The 19,472-nt window shown below is 44.2% G+C and overlaps 1 protein-coding gene across 1 annotated transcript in view; it reads right to left on the reverse strand.

Annotated features, from left to right (window-relative positions):
- Positions 1 to 19,472, reverse strand: part of BTBD8 (BTB domain containing 8) — a 134,738-nt gene that overhangs the window by 62,721 nt on the left and 52,545 nt on the right. Inside the window, 1 exon segment of the mRNA XM_068239802.1 lies at positions 16,191 to 16,328. Within this exon segment, the coding sequence (XP_068095903.1) occupies positions 16,191 to 16,328 (138 nt within the window).

Genomic DNA, 19,472 nt, shown 5'->3' on the forward strand with positions numbered 1-19,472 from the left:
GCACCGCAAGTGTGCTGGCTGTCCCAGCTGTCACTTCTCCCTTACTTTCCTTGCCTGTCTTGGGTAGCTACCGGTGCCCCTTAGTTAGCCAGATGTACCCTCAATATTAAGTAGCTAGAGGTGCCCCTGACAGAAGGGAGATCTCATCAGTGGAATGCCAAGAACAGAGTGAGTAACCTCTCATCAGGACTATGCAAAGGGAAGGAGGGAGGGAGGAACTCAGGGAGGGAAGTGAGCCGCCTTTACATCATCAAGCACCTGTAGGCAAGTGCCTATAGTGCCTTATGATAAATCCAGCCCTGGTTAACATGTAAACCCTCCCAAGATAACACTTATCTCTCACCTAAAAGCCCCATCTACACGATACGATTCTTTGTACGATTCCATTACGATTCTATTTATGATCCGATTAAATCCGACATGTCCGATCATGATTCGATTCAATTCGATTTGCCATTGTTTTGCAAAGGCAAATCGAATTGCATCGAATCGAATCATGATCGGACATGTCGGATTTAATCGGATCGTAAATAGAATCGTAATTGAATCGTACAAAGAATCGTATAGTGTAGATGGGGCTTAACTCATCTACAATTGGGTCAATAATGTTAGGCTTGCAGTAACATGAACTTACACTTTGTGCACCTAAATATCCAACCCAAATTTCTATAATTCTCAATATGATTGTTAAAAAGGTTTAGATTATATGACAGGATAACACTTATGAAAGGTTAAAAATTCAGAACAAAAACATATCTATTTATAATTAGGTTTAGATTTGTTAGGAGACGCTGGAAAAATAAACTGCTTTAAGTGAATTGCTTCAACTATTCTCAAGATCAACTGTGGCCGCTATATTAATGAACCCAACCTGCAGCGACTTCCCCATGGCAGCAGCCCTGTCATAGATCATCTACTGCTGGATTTGTCTGCACTGCAGTCTAGGCTGTACAAAGAGTCGCCTTTTAGTTGTGCCTTTCAAATGACACTGTACAAAAACAATGACTGCTTCAGTGGAGCCCTGGGCCCTGTTATGGCAGGAATCATGCTAATCATAGGACCAGCATGCCACAGCATCAGTCAGGTATACAGTGACACCACAATTGGAATCATACGGGCTCAGTGGTTCTCCTCAGGTCAGGCAGGCTATATTTGCTCTATGAATACATAGGTGAGGCATAACTATAAAAGGATTGGAACTACAACAAAAAGGATTGCCTGACCTTTGTATGCTGATAATGACAAACTAAAAGTTATGCTGGGAATACACCATGAGTTTTTTCGGCAGATAGATGGCTCAACAGATAATTTCTGAAAAGTCCAAACTGATTTCGATAGTTTTTCTGTTCGATTCTCTCATAGAAGTGAATGGAAATTGATCAGAAAAATGATCGAAAAAACGATAGGAAAGTAAATCTGCCCGAAAAAAAACAAATTCCCAGCATTAAACTCCTGGTGCAAATGTTTAAGCTAGGTGCACATGCTCATGAGTGTCACCTGTCAAGATCAGGCTTAATCTTTCAGGCAACACTATGGTGTAGCAGCTGTATACAGACATATCCCACGCTATAGCTGAGGGATGTGTCTGCGTCTATGGAGAAAGGAGGCGGGACAACGGCACAGCGAATGATGGGGAGGCTTTTGTCGGGCAGAATGAGGAGGAGAAGAACAATGGAATCGGGCTTTACTGCCGCTAAAGAGCCAAGAGTACTACCTGTTCATAAGCTAGATTCTGAGCAGAGATGGTCTTGAACCTCAGCCAATTGTTACCGTGTCTCCCCTAAAGTAAGACATCCCCTGAGAATAAGCCCTAGCAGGAATTCCTAGCATGCTTGAAATATTATACATCCCCCAAATGTAAGCCCTACCTGGAAGCAGCTCACATAACAAAAGTAAGTCACGCTCAATACAAAGCTTGGATACAGGAGAGCAGCAGGATAATGTGAGTTCTACAGTCCTGTATATGTTTCAGGCAATTTGTGTTTTTGTTGGAGCCAGCGCTCCTAATCTGTGGTGATAAGCATCAGCAGCACTTCACCTCTTCCCAGGACACACCGCTTACCCTATTCATAGTTCTGGGAAGCAGTATATACATTTTGTATAGGAAAACTACCAGCGTTTCCCCCCAAAATAAGACATCCTCTGAAAATAAGCCCTAGCACATCTTTTGGAGCAAAAAATGAGTATAAGACAGTGTCTTATTTTTGGGGAAACACAGTATCTAGCATGTGTGCATAGCTTGCATAGACTTGTGTAGCACTCACTGGCAATTCTTGCTTTGTGTATAAGCACCTTGATGCATAGATGTCAAATAACTAACTACCTAGTTAGGAGCCGGGATGAGAGAGAACATCCTGCAGTGTATGGGAGGCGAGAGAAAGGCATGCAGGGGTTAACTCACCTGGCCACCACCTGCATTCTATGCTGCGTTCCATCTTCTTACACTTCTGCCTTCTAAGCTGCAATTTCTGCTCTGAAGGCGTAAGTGTAAGGAGATGGAATGCATTGGAATGAAGGCAGTGGCCAGGTGAGTTAACCCCTCGCATACCTTGCTTTCCTCTCCTGCACACTGCAGAACAGTCTCGCTTTTTGCAAGAATCTTCTCCCACATTCCTAGTTAGGAGTCCCTCAGCAGCCACATCATGCTGCACACACTTTTGCTATTGCCTCAGACAGTTGTCAGTGCTCTACCTCATTGTAGCCCGATGATATAGAGCCAAGCAGAAGCTTTGCCACCAGAATCCTCTATTTGTTCTTTTATTCAGATCATGATGTAACTATTTTATAGCTAGATTATTAGCTGTCAGACGGCGCATTTAGATCTCTGCTTGGATTTGGATTGATTGACAATGCATACTACATGTAAACCCATTTTGGTGAAGGAGTTTAAATCATTTTCAGGAAAGCCTAAAGTAAAACACAATTATACATTTAATCACAGATTCTCTGTAGATTCAAATAGCAACTACAAACAATTAGGCCATAAAACCCCCTGTAAAACAGCTGATGTAGATTTGTTATTCCAATGTCCCTCCATTTAATAAACAGCTAGTATTAGAAGGCATTGCTGCACAACTGAAATTCCATATCACATATTGTCATTAAAAGTCCAATTAAAATTCAAGATGTTTCCATGAGCAACTTGTTACAATCTTCATATAAAAGACACAGATGTTCCACCACCACACCTGATGTAAATTAACTCACCAGAACAAAAGGACCTATATGTAGGTCAGCATACACCTTGGAACACTAGGCTGTCCCCACCACACTAGCTTAACCGGTAACAACAGATTTCAGCTATAGTATTACCTTTACAATACAAAACCAGATATCAGATTTTGTAGAGATAGGAGCGGCCGGGCACATCCAGTAAAAAAAGACCTTTATTTGAAAATGCATTAAAAGTCGGTGCATACAAACAAGGCAACAGTCAGCCAGAAGAGAGAGGGGCAAGCATGTAACCTCCTATCTCTACAGCATCTGACTTGGTGGAACTATTTTGGGCTTTGAGCACTCCGGAGTGACCCAGGCAAGTGGTCCTGTGCACCTCTTTCTCTATTTCCAGATATCAGATTTCGTAGACATAAATCCGCATAGAACGGGCTCTTCCGTTTTTTTCAAGCGGTAGCCATACTAAATGCAAAACCCTGCTAGAGCTGCTAGGACTTGAAAGTAATCAGCACAGAACTGTAAATTAACAATTCTCACATTGCTTACTGCCACTACACTTGCATAATGTCCTTGACTTGTAATTTACACACGGTCTGTCCTTGTATTGTTTTTGTTTGTGTTAAAGTGAATGTGTACCACTTTAAAAATAAAAAAGTCAGATACTCACATAAGGAGAGGGAAGGCTCGGTCCTAATGAGCCTTCCCTCTCCTCTCCTGGTGCACGGTCCCACGCAGGATCCCCCATAGCAGTATTTGACCAGTTCGGTCAAATACTGCCACCGCCACCGAAGGGAGGTTTCGGAAGCCTTCGGGAGCACTCGGGCTTCCGAAGACTGGCCGCTACATACTACGCATGCGCGAGCGCCCCTCTATGACGCACTCGCGCGTGCGTAGTATGGAGCTGCCAGTCTTCGGAAGCCCGAGTGCTCCCGAAGACCTCCGAAGTCCCTGCGGCGGCGGCGGACACGAACGGGGGAGCCAGCGCAGCACCGAGGGCACCCGGGAGAGGAGAGGTAAGGCTCATTAGGACCGAGCCTTCCCTCTCCTTAGGTGAGTATCTGACTTTTATTTTTAAAGTGGTACCCATTGGCTTTAAGCAACTGCCAAAACAAATTCCTTGTAGGTGCAAACTTACTTGGCGAAATAAAATGGATTCTGATTGTGATTGAGCACTGGCTGGCTCTGTAGGTTTTCCTCTATGTGGCTGAGGCACTACAGCCTTCAGGACACCGCTGGAACCGCTCTAATCCCCTTCTCCTCGTATTGCAAGCTCTCACTTCCGCAAAAGGTGGATCAGCGCAACACCAGGCTGCCTCCGAATGGCCTCCAATCAGAGATGCGCTGAGCCCCCCCAGAAACTACAAACGCACCTTGAACCCAAACAGAAGCTCTGCATATACACCAAAAGCATCGCTGTTAAGTGGGAGCAGCTGACCAAAAACAAAATAAATTAGTACATAGCAAGGAAATGAACAGCGCTACTTAAAAACAGGCAAGTGCCTACCTGCAAAAGAGTGCGAGCCCCACTTGTGGGATATAATACACACCGAGCATACACATGACCTGTCTACCACTGGAGGAGGATGTTAGTTTCCTGTAACAGCTTGCATGCAACCTATTAAGTACTCGTCCCTCCCACTGCGAAGAAGTCGATCCTCCATGGGAGGGGCCTAACACTAACTAAATCCTAACCTATGTAGAATATATATATATATATATATATATATATATATATATATATATATATATATATATATATATATATATATATATATATATATATATATATATATACACACACATATATAAAATTGCTGCAGTATTGTGAATTTTAAACTTGTTTCTTTCCAGTCTTCACAGTATCTACAACCTTGACATTTCAGAGAGGCTTCTAGCATAACAAGAACGTTTTAGTTTCTGTAACTAAAATAATCTTATAACTATCACCGCCTTGAATATGCTGAGATGTCTCAGAGCAATATTTTAAAAAGTCCTCTAACTTTACAGTTTACAATGAAATTTTGCATAGAACATTAAAACTTAAAACATACACTTATGACAGCTTTTCCTGCATACATAAAACCGCTAGAATTCTGATACAGGGAATGGAAGAGAAGCAAATCAACAATTTTTCTGGAACAAACATCAGATGGTCAGCCAGAACATTCACTAAGGTGTCTTTCACACGGGAAGCTGATGGTGGTGAATTCACTGCCCTTCGCCTGCTCCCATGCCCTTAGTACTGGCTGTGAAGAGGTGCTCCCCTGCCATGGAGTCACATCTGAGTGCAGCCGTGCTCAGAGGCAACATGTTTTAGTTTTTCTGCAGCAGCTGGGTAACAAATACTGCCCTTTGGCTCCATTTTCATTACACCCAAATGGTGCTTGTGGATGGCAGCTGGTAGGGGCCTTACAATCTTATCTGTCAAAACCCTTATGTCTGTATGGGCTTTTATGGAAACAGGGCTAAGGGCTCTTTCACATCAGAGCTTGCGTTGGAGAACGCTCAAAGCATACGTTTTGTTGTATGCGTTTTAATGCGTTTTGATATGCGTTGCACTGCAGTGAGTGTGCGTTACAGCACATAGGAAAACGCAGGTAATTTTTTTTTCTTTTTAGTTTTCAAATTTTTACATTGTTACTCTGTTGCATTCTGGGACTGATTGCCTGTGTTAACGGTTTAAAAACGCGCATAGTGTGCGTTTTACATTGACTAACATTGTAACGCATAAAGCTAGCGCCGGCCGAAAAACTGCGCCTGGGTGCAGTGTAACGCAACGCACAAAAACGCTGCGTTATATGTGAAAGCTAAAATTGTGAAAGCTAAAATGAAAGTCTATGGACTTTCATTTTACCTTGGGTAACGCAAACTTTACCCGTTGCGTTGAAACGCAGAAAATCTGCCCTAATGTGAAAGAGCCCTAATAGATTTTAGGTTTTCCTCAGTCCCTGAATCTCTAATCCATTGTGACAGAAGTGTAAACATCAGAGAGATATACAGCACAGACAGACTGCAGAAAATAACAATGCTGTGCCATTTTCCACAAAGCATCCTGAATAAAAATGCCATGCTAGGTACAGTATATACTGTATGATACAGAGTCCAGAGCACATTAGATGCGCTGCATGTCGTCTCTGGTAGATAACAGGAGGGGTGGACACTTCACCACCTATGTAAAATGGCAGTGTTAACCAATGCTAGCTGTGCTGAGTGTTTAAGGTAAGGTTTATATGGGATTTAACACTTCTTGCAGATTTTACAACCGTGGGAGCACTACAAAAATACATGATATTTTGCCCATGAGAAAGGCCGCTGCTACTTTAGTCTTGGTTCACACAGGCTTTCAGAAGTGTCGCGTTTAGCCGATGCTAAGCGATTCTCTGATAATGAGCAGTGAAGCGGTTGGCAGCAGTTCCCGTTTTTGGTAAACGTGATGGGTTTTGACCCCCATGGGGTGAAACGGGAGCACTGCACTTAGCAGATCCTGGACACTGCATGTAGTGTCCAGAATGAAACAAGATAAGGGGTGTTGGCAGGATCAAGTGCAGCATTGCACGAATGACAGGAAAAACCGGTACCAGCATTTAAAAAATGCAGTCCATTCATTTAGATTATCGCCAGTTCAACGCCTGTGTGATACTAGCCCCTACACTTGTGTTTCAATTTTGAATCAACCTTGTAGTACAAATAATAAATTCTACTTTACTGTCCCCGGAGTCCTACTTTATCCATGCATTTGTAACATGGACACTTGCATCTAATCACAAATGATTATTGCTTAAACAATTTAAATTCCATTAACATCTAGGTATTAAATCAACAGATGCAGTTATGATTACATTGTACCTCATTACATTCAATGCTGACATTTCTTGAATGTATAAATTAGATTTCCTTTTGACAGTTTCAAAAGAAAAATGTATACAATTAAAAACACAAACAATGGTTGCAATGTAACCCACAGATTGCGCATTACAATTCTCACACCCTCTATCTAATCTTATGGGCCCTCTCAGATGCGTTAGGTTTAACTAAGGTAAAAGGATAAACATGACTGATTTCTGATTGCCATAGCAACACAGCTCATCAACATCTGTCATTTTTCTTCTTCAGTTGTACATTAACGCTGCAGCAAGAAATCACAATTTTAGAGTCTCCTTGTTACTTCTGGATGCATAGCTTGGAATGCAATCTAACTAAATTATTAGGCCTATAGCAATGCACAATGGCACATAAATAGTGCAAAGCAGGTGCTAAAGGGCATGTTTACAGTATGACTACTGCTCTCACAAAATGGCTGTTATACTGGGAATACACGGGTCGTTTCTGGCGCTCGATTCTGCGCCCAATCGTTTTTGCTTGATTCCCACTCAATTCTCTTATCTTCCGCTCCTTTTTCTTATCTTTTTCAATTCACTTCAATGACAAATTGAGCGGCAAACTGCGATCGGACATGTCGGAAATGATCTAACAGTGTATTCCCAGCATTAGGGTTCATGCTTGTAGGCATACAATATTTGTGCTCACACAGACTACAAATCCAAAATCAATAAACCGGCACTGTTAATCCAATTATCCCCGTCACAGAGTTAAAGTAGGATTACCATAAAAGCAACAATAAAAATTGCGCGAAGAGCTTAATACTTGTTTTTTAAACACACTGCCAGTTTGTTCAGCACTCTACCGCAACGTGCCAATCACAAGGGTATAATGCTGGGTACACACAATGCGATTTGCCGCTTGATCAGCGGGGTCGATCGATTATTTCCGACATGTTCGATCGGGTTTCGATTGATACAGCCGTCAATTTTGCATACTTAACATGCAAAATAGTGGGCTGTATCGATTGAAACCCGATCGAACATGTTGGAAATAATCAATCCCAATGATTGAGCGGGAGATCACATCGTGTGTACCCAGCATAAGAGAACACACCAGACTCTACCCCTTTGTGAATTCCCTCACCCAGGGGCTTCTTATCTCATAGAGCATCAATAGTGTAGTCTCTGTTTGTTAATGAACTCCTGGCATCAACCACCCATAAAGGGTGCAGATAAAAGGCTTTATTTATTTTAACCATACTACGCACACAATAAGCGGACCTGAATTCAGATCTTCCTCACTGCACTAAACAGATAAGCAACAGCATAATAACCTTTAGGGCCCTTTTCCACCAGCGCGTTTGCGCTGGCTGAATCGCAAAACCGCAAACCGCTAGCGATTTTACAATCGCTACGGTTTGCTTTTTAACATAGGAATCGCGGTAGGTCATTTCCACTACCGCGATTCGTTTTTTACTTGATCGCGATCGCGCCGCGGAGCGACTTTTGCCGCGATTTTGCTATGCAGTGCATAGCATAGCAAAATCGCGGCCGCAAACGTCGGGAAAACGGCGGAATTGCGATTCAGCAATCGCTAGCGTTCAGCGCGAACGCTAGCGACTGCTAGTGGAAAAGGGCCCTTACAGAAAAGCATTTTTTCTTACACCCGATACAAATCCTGCAATACAGCTGCAGTTTGTCTGCTTCCTGCTTTCAAACTTCATGAAGCAGACATAGGATTAACATCCTGTGTTGAACAATTAGCTCTCTGCCGTGGCAGCAAGCTGACTCAAATTACAATTTAGTCCCAGATGATGGGGAATTAGACAGGCTAAACTATCTAAATACATACAGGGTGCATTTCTACACAGTTTCCTTCTGTCCTGTGCAAGAGTTCAGGTCCACTTTAAGCACTATGTGCAATTTTTATTGCTGCTTTTAAGGTAATCCCACTTTACCTATGTGACAGGGGATAATTGGATTAAGAGCGCAGTATGATAGATTTTGGATTTGGAGAAGCAAGGACAAGGTGACTTTGGTGGGAACTGTGAGCCCCTAGATTTCCTAATCTCTGGTCTATTGCAGCACACAGTCTTTCCTACAGACCACAGCCACTTTGTTCAGGTTTGTATTTGTAACAGTTGGGTGTAGCAACTCCAGGGTCTGATTATTTGGTGATCTGCAGAATCACCAATAATGCAGACGCTTTACCTGATTATGTGTGATCTGCAGAATCACCAATAATACCAGTATAGCAACACAAAGAGCTGAGTGTGTAGTGTTTGGTGCAACCGTAACTTTAATAGTTTTATGAGACCTCACCAGAGGGGCTGGTGAGGTACTATCGGTACACTGACCGTGTAATAGGGTTCAAGCTCCAGCAAGCTGGAGATACAATACTGGAGAGACCGAATCTCCCGGTGAGCGGGTGACTCAGAGTGTACTGCAGCCTAGGAGTAGGGGATACAAACAGTATTGCACTAATGATCGCCTGAGAAGCAGGCGATTCAGACTGAACTGCAGCCTAGGAGCAGAAAACGCAAACCGTACTGCACTAAAGAATAACTTCACCAGAGGAGCTGGTGAAGCTAGCACCTCACCAGTGGCGAGAGCCCACTGGTGAGTAGAATGGTCTGACAGGCAAGGTTCGGCAACAGAGAGGTAAGTATCGGTACAGAATCGTGAGGCAGGAGAGTAATCAGTTATCAGGCAGAGGTTCAGCAGCAGAGAGGTAAGTATCGGTACAGAATCGTGAGGCAGGAGAGGAGTCGGTAATCAGGCAAAGGTTCAGCAACTTTAAGGCAGATAGGCAGAAGTACAGAATCAGAAAGCGAGATCAGAGTCAGAGTTTAGCCAACAGTCATACACAGGTAATCAGTACAATATCAACAATATCCTAGTCTAGGTGTGAAGTCCTCGATATCAACACCTGGGATCTAGTCTAAGGTCTGAGCGCTAACACACGAGGTATTCACGACAACAGACAACCTCTGAATGAAGCCCGGAGGCTTAAGAAGCAGAGGAGACCTCACTGGCACGCCCCCTTGCGCACAGTCAATCCTGGGCGCCGTGAGTCTCCTCTGCGATCAGCTGACCAGCAGGTCAGCTGACCGGCTTCCTCCCAGCATAAAGGATCGTCTGTGCGCATGCCCGCGCGAGACAGTGACCCCCCTACCAAATTTCTGTTCTGTCCTCGGCGTCCTGGACGCCGGGAGGACGGGTGGCGGCATGGAGGCAGCCGCAGCTGCCTCGTCTGTTACAGTATTCTAATTTGCTCTAACTTTAACTACAGAAATACAAATAGAAAATATCCCAATCATTGGGAGAGAACATCAGATATATATATCTTATGGAGAAGCATCGCTTGACAGCTCAGGGTACCAGAGCAATAACCAAAAGTAAAGTCACTGATGTGGGGTACGATAATCAAGAAAATGCTTATAAATATGGTCCTCAAAAGACTCCAGAGCAGGGGTGCCCACACTTTTTCGGCTCGCAAGCTACTTTAAAATTCGCAGAGGCCAGGAGATCTACCAACATTTCAAATACTGAACTTAGCATTAATAATGCTGGTATATTACTATACAAGTCTTGTATAGTCATATAACAACATTATAAATGCTAAGTTTAGCATGGGTCGACCACAAAATGCAATCTCATTGGCAGAAGATTTCCCCACACATGCAATCTCATTGGCAGAAGATTTCCCCACAAATGCAATCTCGTTGGCAGAAGATTTCCCCACAAATGCAATCTCGTTGGCAGAAGATTTCCCCACAAATGCAATCTCGTTGGCAGAAGATTTCCCCACAAATGCAATCTCGTTGGCAGAAGATTTCCCCACAAATGCAATCTCATTGGCAGAAGATTTCCCCACAAATGCAATCTCATTGGCAGAAGATTTCCCCACAAATGCAATCTCATTGGCGGAAGATTTCCCCACACATGCAATCTCATTGGCAGAGGATTTCCCCACAAATGCAATCTCATTGGCAGAGGATTTCCCTACAAATGCAATCTCATTGGCAGAGGATTTCCCCACAAATGCAATCTCATTGGCAGAAGATTTCCCCACAAATGCAATCTCATTGGCAGAAGATTTCCCCACAAATGCAAGCTCGTTGGCAGAAGATTTCCCCACAAATGCAATCTCGTTGGCGGAAGATTTCCCCACAAATGCAATCTCATTGGCAGAGGATTTCCCCACAAATGCAATCTCATTGGCAGAGGATTTCCCCACAAATGCAATCTCATTGGCAGAAGATTTCCCCACAAATGCAATCTCGTTGGCAGAAGATTTCCCCACAAATGCAATCTCATTGGCAGAGGATTTCCCCACAAATGCAATCTCATTGGCAGAGGATTTCCCTACAAATGCAATCTCATGGGCAGAGGATTTCCCCACAAATGCAATCTCATTGGCAGAAGATTTCCCCACAAATGCAATCTCATTGGCAGAAGATTTCCCCACAAATGCAAGCTCGTTGGCAGAAGATTTCCCCACAAATGCAATCTCGTTGGCGGAAGATTTCCCCACAAATGCAATCTCATTGGCAGAAGATTTCCCCACAAATGCAATCTCATTGGCGGAAGATTTCCCCACAAATGCAATCTCATTGGCAGAAGATTTCCCCACAAATGCAATCTCATTGGCAGAAGATTTCCCCACAAATGCAATCTCATTGGCAGAAGATTTCCCCACAAATGCAATCTCATTGGCAGATTTCCCCACAAATGCAATCTCATTGGCAGATTTCCCCACAAATGCACCCCCACACAGTGACATTATCCCCCCTCCCCACCCCAGCATATTTGGCAGCAATCCTTCCCTCAACTAGGGGTGCCCACATTAAGCTCAGTTAAATCCCCTGCCACCCCCCAATGCATCCCCAACCCTCTCTCCCTCCCCTCCTCTCCGCATGGCTTCTATGGATAATAACTAAATCCCCTTCCCCCTGCAGCCCCACAGTAAACTAATTGGCCCCGACCTGCAGCGCGACCCGACCCACCAGCACCATAATTCTAGTCCCCACCTTTGCAGCAATGCAATTCCTCCGCTCTCCAGTCTCCAGTCCAGTCCTTCCAAAGATGGATGCGGTGGTTGATAGAAGCCCGCAGGACCTGGGGGAGGCGTGGCCACAACGCTTGACCATCACACAGGAGGGAGAGAAGACGCTCACAATTGGCTCCTCTCCACCTCCAGCCACGCCTCTCTTTTTAGCCGCGCCTCTCCCATCAGCGCTGCTTCGCTCGGAAGCAGATTCTGACAGCCGCAGCACGACACAGAGAACACGCGCGGCTATATTTAACAAGACGCGGCCAAGAGGCCGCTATCTACCAAATAGGCGGTCGCGATCTACCGGTAGATCGCGATCGACCTATTGAGCACCCCTGCTCCAGAGTGTTTCAGGTGAAAGAGTTGCAGAGACGGAGAAAGACAATGGGGAAGAGGATTGGTAATAGACCAGCACTAAGGTTGATATTATTTGATTGATTATGCTGTTGGTATGCATGAATCATGTCACAATGGCCCCAACCCTGCTTCATCAGATGTCACCTAAATCTTCAGCGATGTCCCCGAGCACATAATTTGTCTCCTCGCCCCACCTGCTGGAAAATGTGCGCTCATTCCTCCTCCCCTCCATAGCAACAGATGCACTGCCAACCTCTCGGCAAGTTTGTACAGCACTTGGCCTAAACTGTTGCCCAACAGATAGAATCCCGTCCAGTGGTGGGGCAATAGGGGAGGCAGAGGTTGCGACCACATCAGGGCCCCTGGACAACAGCGGCCCACTAGGGGCCCTCCATCCATCTTATTGGCTTTTCATTGGTGCTCTGCTGGTAATTAACACCTCTATATGGCACTGCAGAATGGTGATCCTTAAACTGTTTTCTTACTCGGATTACGCCTCTCATACACAGCAGCTGCTCTTGGTAGGGATTGGGGCTCAATATAAAAAACCAAACAAAAAAAACCCTCACACTGGGCTCCAAGCTCCTTAGTTACACCACTGATCCCATCCCTGCAGATGACAGTACCCATACATATGTATGAGGCTTAAGACAGTAAGGAACACTTCCAGGCTCTTTATGACTGCAATAAATGGTATGGTGCTTTCTAGTTGCATGCATGTGTTCTTCAATGGACAGTTACAGTCACCAACGCTGCTGTAACTTCCTATAGGAGCTAAAATCTTTCACACCCTTAACAGTTAATGAATAGCACATTCAAAACTTGGCAATCAATTCATTTGCACTGAATATTTTACAGTTACAGATCTTAGCATCATAAGGCAACAAAGCATTCTATTTATTTATAAGGGCAAACATATTGCACAGTGCTAGACAAAAAAACAGGTTGCAGACATCAACAAATAAGTTAAAGATGACACTAGATCATAACAAGAATACAAGATCATGCAGCACAGGAGAATGGTATGAGTGGTACGAGTATGAGGCAAAGTTGTGCAGACAGTGGAGTGATGGTCTTAAAGACCAGGGGCCATATGCAATTCACTTTTTCACCTGAGTTTTCCTAGGTGATATTTTGAAGCTAGTCAATAAAATGCGTTTTAAACCACCAGCAAGCAATAAAAAATACTCAAAATACTTTTGATAGTACCTTTTCTCCTATTTTTGGTACTTTTTCCTTTGCAAATTGCTGAACACTTATTCTAAATTGAAGATGAAAAATGATCTCCTAGGAGAAAAGCCAGGTGAAAAAGTTTATTGCATATGGCCCCAGGTAGTTCAAGTCAGTCAATAGAATGGTTTTATGATGCATGATCAAGTAGGATACACAAGGAAGGGGAGGACTCTGCCAAAGGTTTACAATGTAAAGGGAGGGGGGTAGGGACACACTAGGTGGGGGAACAATGAATGGGTACTCGGAAGAGAGAGTTAGGGCATAGGCGAGGGAGGGAAGGCCAACAAGTACATTTTGAGTGCTTGCTTAAAAATGTGGAAGGAGGGGGAAGTCTAATAGGGGGCTGAAGGGGGTTGCAGAGAATCAGAGCAGCCTAAAAGAATTCCTGGAGTTGCGCATAATGCAAGGGGTGGTCAGGTGTACATCATTGGAGGATTGCGGTGGGCGGACAGGTGCTTACATGTGGACGAGTTCAGAAAAGTAGGTCGGGCATGATTTGTGGATGGATTAGTAGGTTAAACACAGTAGCTTTACCCGGATTCTGAATGGGATAGGAAAGCCAATGGAAGGATTTAGAGGGAAGCTACAGAGGCTGTGTGGTGGGAGAAATGAATAATTTTGGTTGCCGCATTCATGATGCACTGAAAGGTGGGGCCGATTCGGATCATAGGGAGGTCAGACAGAAGATCACAAATCTTGTTATTTGTTGTTTATGTACATGATGGAGCACATTACAAGAGGGTAGAGTGACGTGGGCATATTAACAGGATATTGTACACAGCAGAGAAAGGCAGCGCTATTCAGGACAAACGGTCTTCCAAATGACTTGCTGCATGAGTGTGCAGAGCCTACTTATAGGCAACATGCACACCCTGCATTCAAATCAGATGCACCAAATTAACATTGTTGAAGGCTATTGGTTTTCATAATAGTTTGCATGCAAATTACGAAGTACTTGACCCTCCCACCACAATGAGGTTATCCTCTGCAGGAGGGGCCCTACCTCTAACTTGATTAAAAATATGCATATGCATAACCTGGGTGCAACTAGAAATAAAGTTTAGGAACAGGATAAGCAATACAAAAGTTTGCCTTATTAAAACAGAAGGAATTTGCGATAATTCAGGTTGGAGTGAGCATATGATGTCTCCCACGATGCATCACTGGAGTCCGGAGCACGCCATGTGGAGGGGACACCGGGCACACATTCGGACCATAAGAGACGCACTGACTCCCCACACCACAATACATATCTCCCAACTTTTTGACATAAAAGAGGGACACTTTAGCCACACCCCTAATCATGCCACTGGTATGGGGGGAATGATTAGGGGGGGGGGGGTGTCAAAAAGTTGGAAGGTACGTATTGTGGTTGAATTTAAACCTAATTAGAACTGAAAAACTCTGCAGTAAAATTATACTGCAGATAACTTGTATTTGTATATAAACCACTGTTTAAACCACTGTACCTTATGTGGGGGGACAGGCCATAGCAGCCACCCCTAGTCACCCATAAACATTTTGTAAGAAAAATATGTTTTAATGGACTCTAAACTTTATTCCCATCCTTTAAATTGATATATTTCTTAATTTCAAATATGAAGGTGAAAGAACCAGGATAGAAAGGACCAGTGTGGTTTGAAAATATTTTTGTTACAAAATTTTTATGGCAAGTCAAACCACACTGGTCCTTTCTATCCTGGTTCATTTTCCTTCATATAAACGTTTGAAATTAATAAATCAATTTAAAGGATGGGAATAAAGTTTATTAGAGTCAATTAAATGCATTTTTCAGTAGATAAACATAATGACACAAATCTGTACATCGGTCCTAAAAGAGGGACAAATGAGGAAGAAAGAGGGACAGAGGGATTGGGTTCCCAAAGAGGGACAGTTGGGAGCTATGCCAATAGTTGGGATTCCATCTGCCATGGCAAGCAGGTAAGGAGTAGAGTGAAGCAGACTGTTTAGGGCACCTTTTCTAGCCCCTTCCTCAGGCCATAGAGGGGAGCAGAGCAATCCAGGGAGCAGTAAGAAGTGCAGGACTGTTTAAAGGGACACTTAAGTCAAACAAAAAAAATAAGTTTTAGTCACCTGGGGCTTCCAATAGCCCGCTGCAGCTGTCCGGTGCCCTCGCCATCTCCCTCTGATCCTCCTCGCCCCGCCGGCTGCCACTTCCTGTTTCGGTGACAGGAGCTGACAGGCTGGGGACGCGAGTGATTCTTCGCGTTCCTGGCCACAATAGCGCCATCTATGCTGCTATAGCATATATCATGTACCATATAGCAGAATAGAGGGTGCTAATGTGTCTGGGAACGCGAAGAATCACTCGCGCCCCCAGCCTGTCAGCCCCTGTCACCGAAACAGGAAGTGGCTGCCGGCGGGGCCAGGAGGATCGGAGGGAGACAGCGAGGGCACCGGACAGCTGCAGGGGGCTATTGGAAGCCCTAGGTGAGTAAAACTCGTTTTTTTTGTTTGAGTTAAGTGTCCCTTTAAGATTGACTTCATTATGGCTTTTATTGTAATAAAAAAAGCACAAGTACACTTACCATGTCCTTTTCCAATGCTAAATTTAATAATTCATCCAGTGCAATAAACAGAGATGATCCATTTTCAATTGAAATACTTTTTTCTATTTCATTAAAAATTTGTTCTAAAAGGTAAGATCGGCTGCTCATCCCCTGGGCCTGCAATGCACAAGAAGAAATGCAGAACTGTTACTTTACTTCTGATTACAGAAACATAATACACCTAGGACAAAACAGCAGCAAGCACTAAGAATGGTATTACTGCTGAGCGGAAACTTTATCGACAAGTACAAAGAGGAACAAGTACAGAACATATTTCTGCTTATACTGGTGAGTACTAATGTTTGCTGTACACTGACATAGGATACTTGGCCATGGAAAGAACTAGGTAACTGTAGTGCCTTCAGCTGAGAAGATTCTCAATTGGTTAGTCTGTTTTTTAGGGCAATCTACATTAATGTGTGAAGTACAGTAACCAAACACACTAAAATGAACACATTCTGTATATGGGAACATTTGTCTCAATTCACAAAGATCAGGTATATTTTGTACTGGCTTCAGAATGCTCGATAAACATTCAGCAGTAGTGATGGTCAATGAGATGCAAATAATTTAGAGTTGTGTCAGCATTATGAAAATTTTGCATGCAAATTTGTGCAGCTTGAAAATTGACCAATCGAGTTTTACCTTAGCAGGATTTGATTGGTTCATTTTCAAGTTGCATGAATTTGCAGATGAAAAACTCCACTAGTCAATTTTCAAACGGCATAAATCTGCATACAAAATCTGCATAATCCTGCAACAACTCAAAATTATTTGCATCTCATTGATCATCACTATTCAGCAGAGATCCCCTGACGGGACTAAAAACATTGCAACTTGTGAAAAATTTTAGAATGTACATCAAGGTGAGAAAAAGGTGTTACCAGGGTCGGACTGGGACACTAATGGCCCACCGGGAGAGTTTCAGCTTGGGGACCACCCCCACCCCATCCCCCCTGCGGCACATTTTGAGATCACATATGCATGTACTCCAGAAATTTAACACTATATAAATACATCAATTGGTAGGACATTAGATTATGGTAGTGTGAGAGATCGCGGAAAAGCCGCCGCATGTGCTACTGAGCAGGCGGCTGATTCCGCAACCAGTGCGGCGGTTTGCACGCGGAAGCGTGTGTTTGGTAGCAGGGTAGAACGCGGAAAAGCCGCCGCATGCAACAACAGTAAGGCGGCTGGTTCCGCGTCCAGCGCGGCGGTTTGCACACGGCAGCGTGTGTCGTGTGGCTGAGTCGGTTAGTGCACATAGGCTTAGGAATACACGCGCGCGCGCTGAGAGGCAGAATTCTTATACTAAGCAGGAAGAGTCAGCTGACCACACCGATCAGCTGACTCCAGAGCAGGATACTATTGGTTGAGCAATTAGGGGTGGTGCTGGAGAGCACTACTCCATATATAGTTCCTGCTGGTCACTTGCAAGTTGTCTGCCGTTGCGATCACTACGTGGAAGCACTCAGACCTAGTCAGATCCTCAGTGTGTTTGAAACAGGTGGACCTGGGAATTCACACCTAGCCAGATTATTTGAATTGTATTCTGTTTATGCTTAAGATAGTTCCAGGGTGTAGAGACCAAGGACCTCACACCCAGCTTAGGGAACTGTGTTATCATCTGTGTTATACCTCAAGCTAGTTCCAGGGTGTAGAGACCAAGGACCTCACACCCAGCTTAGGGAACTGTGTTATCATCTGTGTTATACCTCAAGCTAGTTCCAGGGTGTGGAGACCAAGGACCTCGCACCCAGCTTAGGGAACTGTACTACCATCTGTGTTATCTTTCAGACTAGTTCCAGGGTGCTGAGACTACGGACCTCGCACCCAGTCTAGGGAACTGTATTATCATCTGTGTATACTTCAGACTAGTTCCGGGGTGCTGAGACCAAGGACCTCGCACCCAGATTAGGCATTGTTTGATATAGGTTATGACTTCTAGCTTTTCTGACTACTCCTCTGTCTTCTGATTCGGTACCTCGCATATCTGATATTCCGTTGCCAGACCCTGCTTGACTTGGATACCGAATCAGCCTTCTGTCTTTGTACTTTATCTGTCAGTGTGTTGCTGACCCGGCGTGCCCGACCTCGAGAGCTATCTCTCCCCTTAAGAGCTAGTCTCCAGATCAGATAGTGACATCCACCTTAGGTGTCACTCACTCTCTGGCCCTTCCTGTCTCCAGCCTGACTCCTCCCCTTGGAGAGCCTCAAGCTGCTGGAAGGTTCCTGTGCTCCCAGAGCAGTGTCTCTTTGTTGTCTATTATCACCTGCTCAGCAGGTGCATTACTCAAAGTACTACTGTTGCACCAAACACTCACATACCAAAAGGTGTCCAGAGGTTAGCAATATATCTGTATTATCAGTGATTCTGCAGATCATCAATAATCAGGTATATATCTGCATTCTTGGTGATACTGCAGATCACCAATAATCAGATTCTCTCTGCGTGCGGACACCGATCGTTACAGGTAGGGAATAGATTGTGACCACTTCTGAGGACAGTCCAGGGAGACAGACGTGCGCCGCATCAAAAAAAAGAGTGGGTGTCACCATGCACTGGAACATTAAAAAGTGGTCATGATGGGTCATTGGCAAATCTAAAAATACACAAAATAACAAAAAAATACACAAAATAAGTAGCGGTGCTATTGACAGAGAGTGGCTCTGCCCAGATAAACTTAAAGTGAACCTCCGGACTAAAAATCTACTTAGCAGAACTGAAAAGGCTTGGTGTTTCTTTAACAGTTTCATAGCATCAGAACTTTGTTTTTCTTACCAAACCATAATTTTTAGCTGCATTTTTAGTTTAGCTCCACCCATTAAAGAAAAAAAGCCCGGGCTTTTTTTCCCTGATGCTGTGCAGAGCATGATGGGATTTCCTATGTTGTTGTTTACGTTGGCTAGCAACTGGGAGAGGTGCTCAGGACAGAGGACAGTTGGAATTGTGATCTGTTTCATGCTGAAATCGATTCACAATCTGTTTGCAGTAAAGGCAGCCATACGATCCCTCTCGGATCAGATTCGATCAGAGAGGGATCTATCTGTTGGTCGAATCTGATGGCAAATCGACCAGTTTATGGCCACCTTTAGAGTATGCAGGGCCTGAGGCGAAAGTCATATGAAGGGCCTAGAGCCTGAGTATAGTTGCCCCCAGTATAGGTAGCCAGCTATAAGTGTCCCCTGCACAGGTAATTAGATATAGGTGTCCCCAGTATAGGTAGCCAGGTAGTTGTCCCCAGTTTAGGTGGCCAGGTC

Source organism: Hyperolius riggenbachi, chromosome 6, assembly GCF_040937935.1.
Source record: "Hyperolius riggenbachi isolate aHypRig1 chromosome 6, aHypRig1.pri, whole genome shotgun sequence".
NCBI lineage: Eukaryota > Metazoa > Chordata > Amphibia > Anura > Hyperoliidae > Hyperolius > Hyperolius riggenbachi.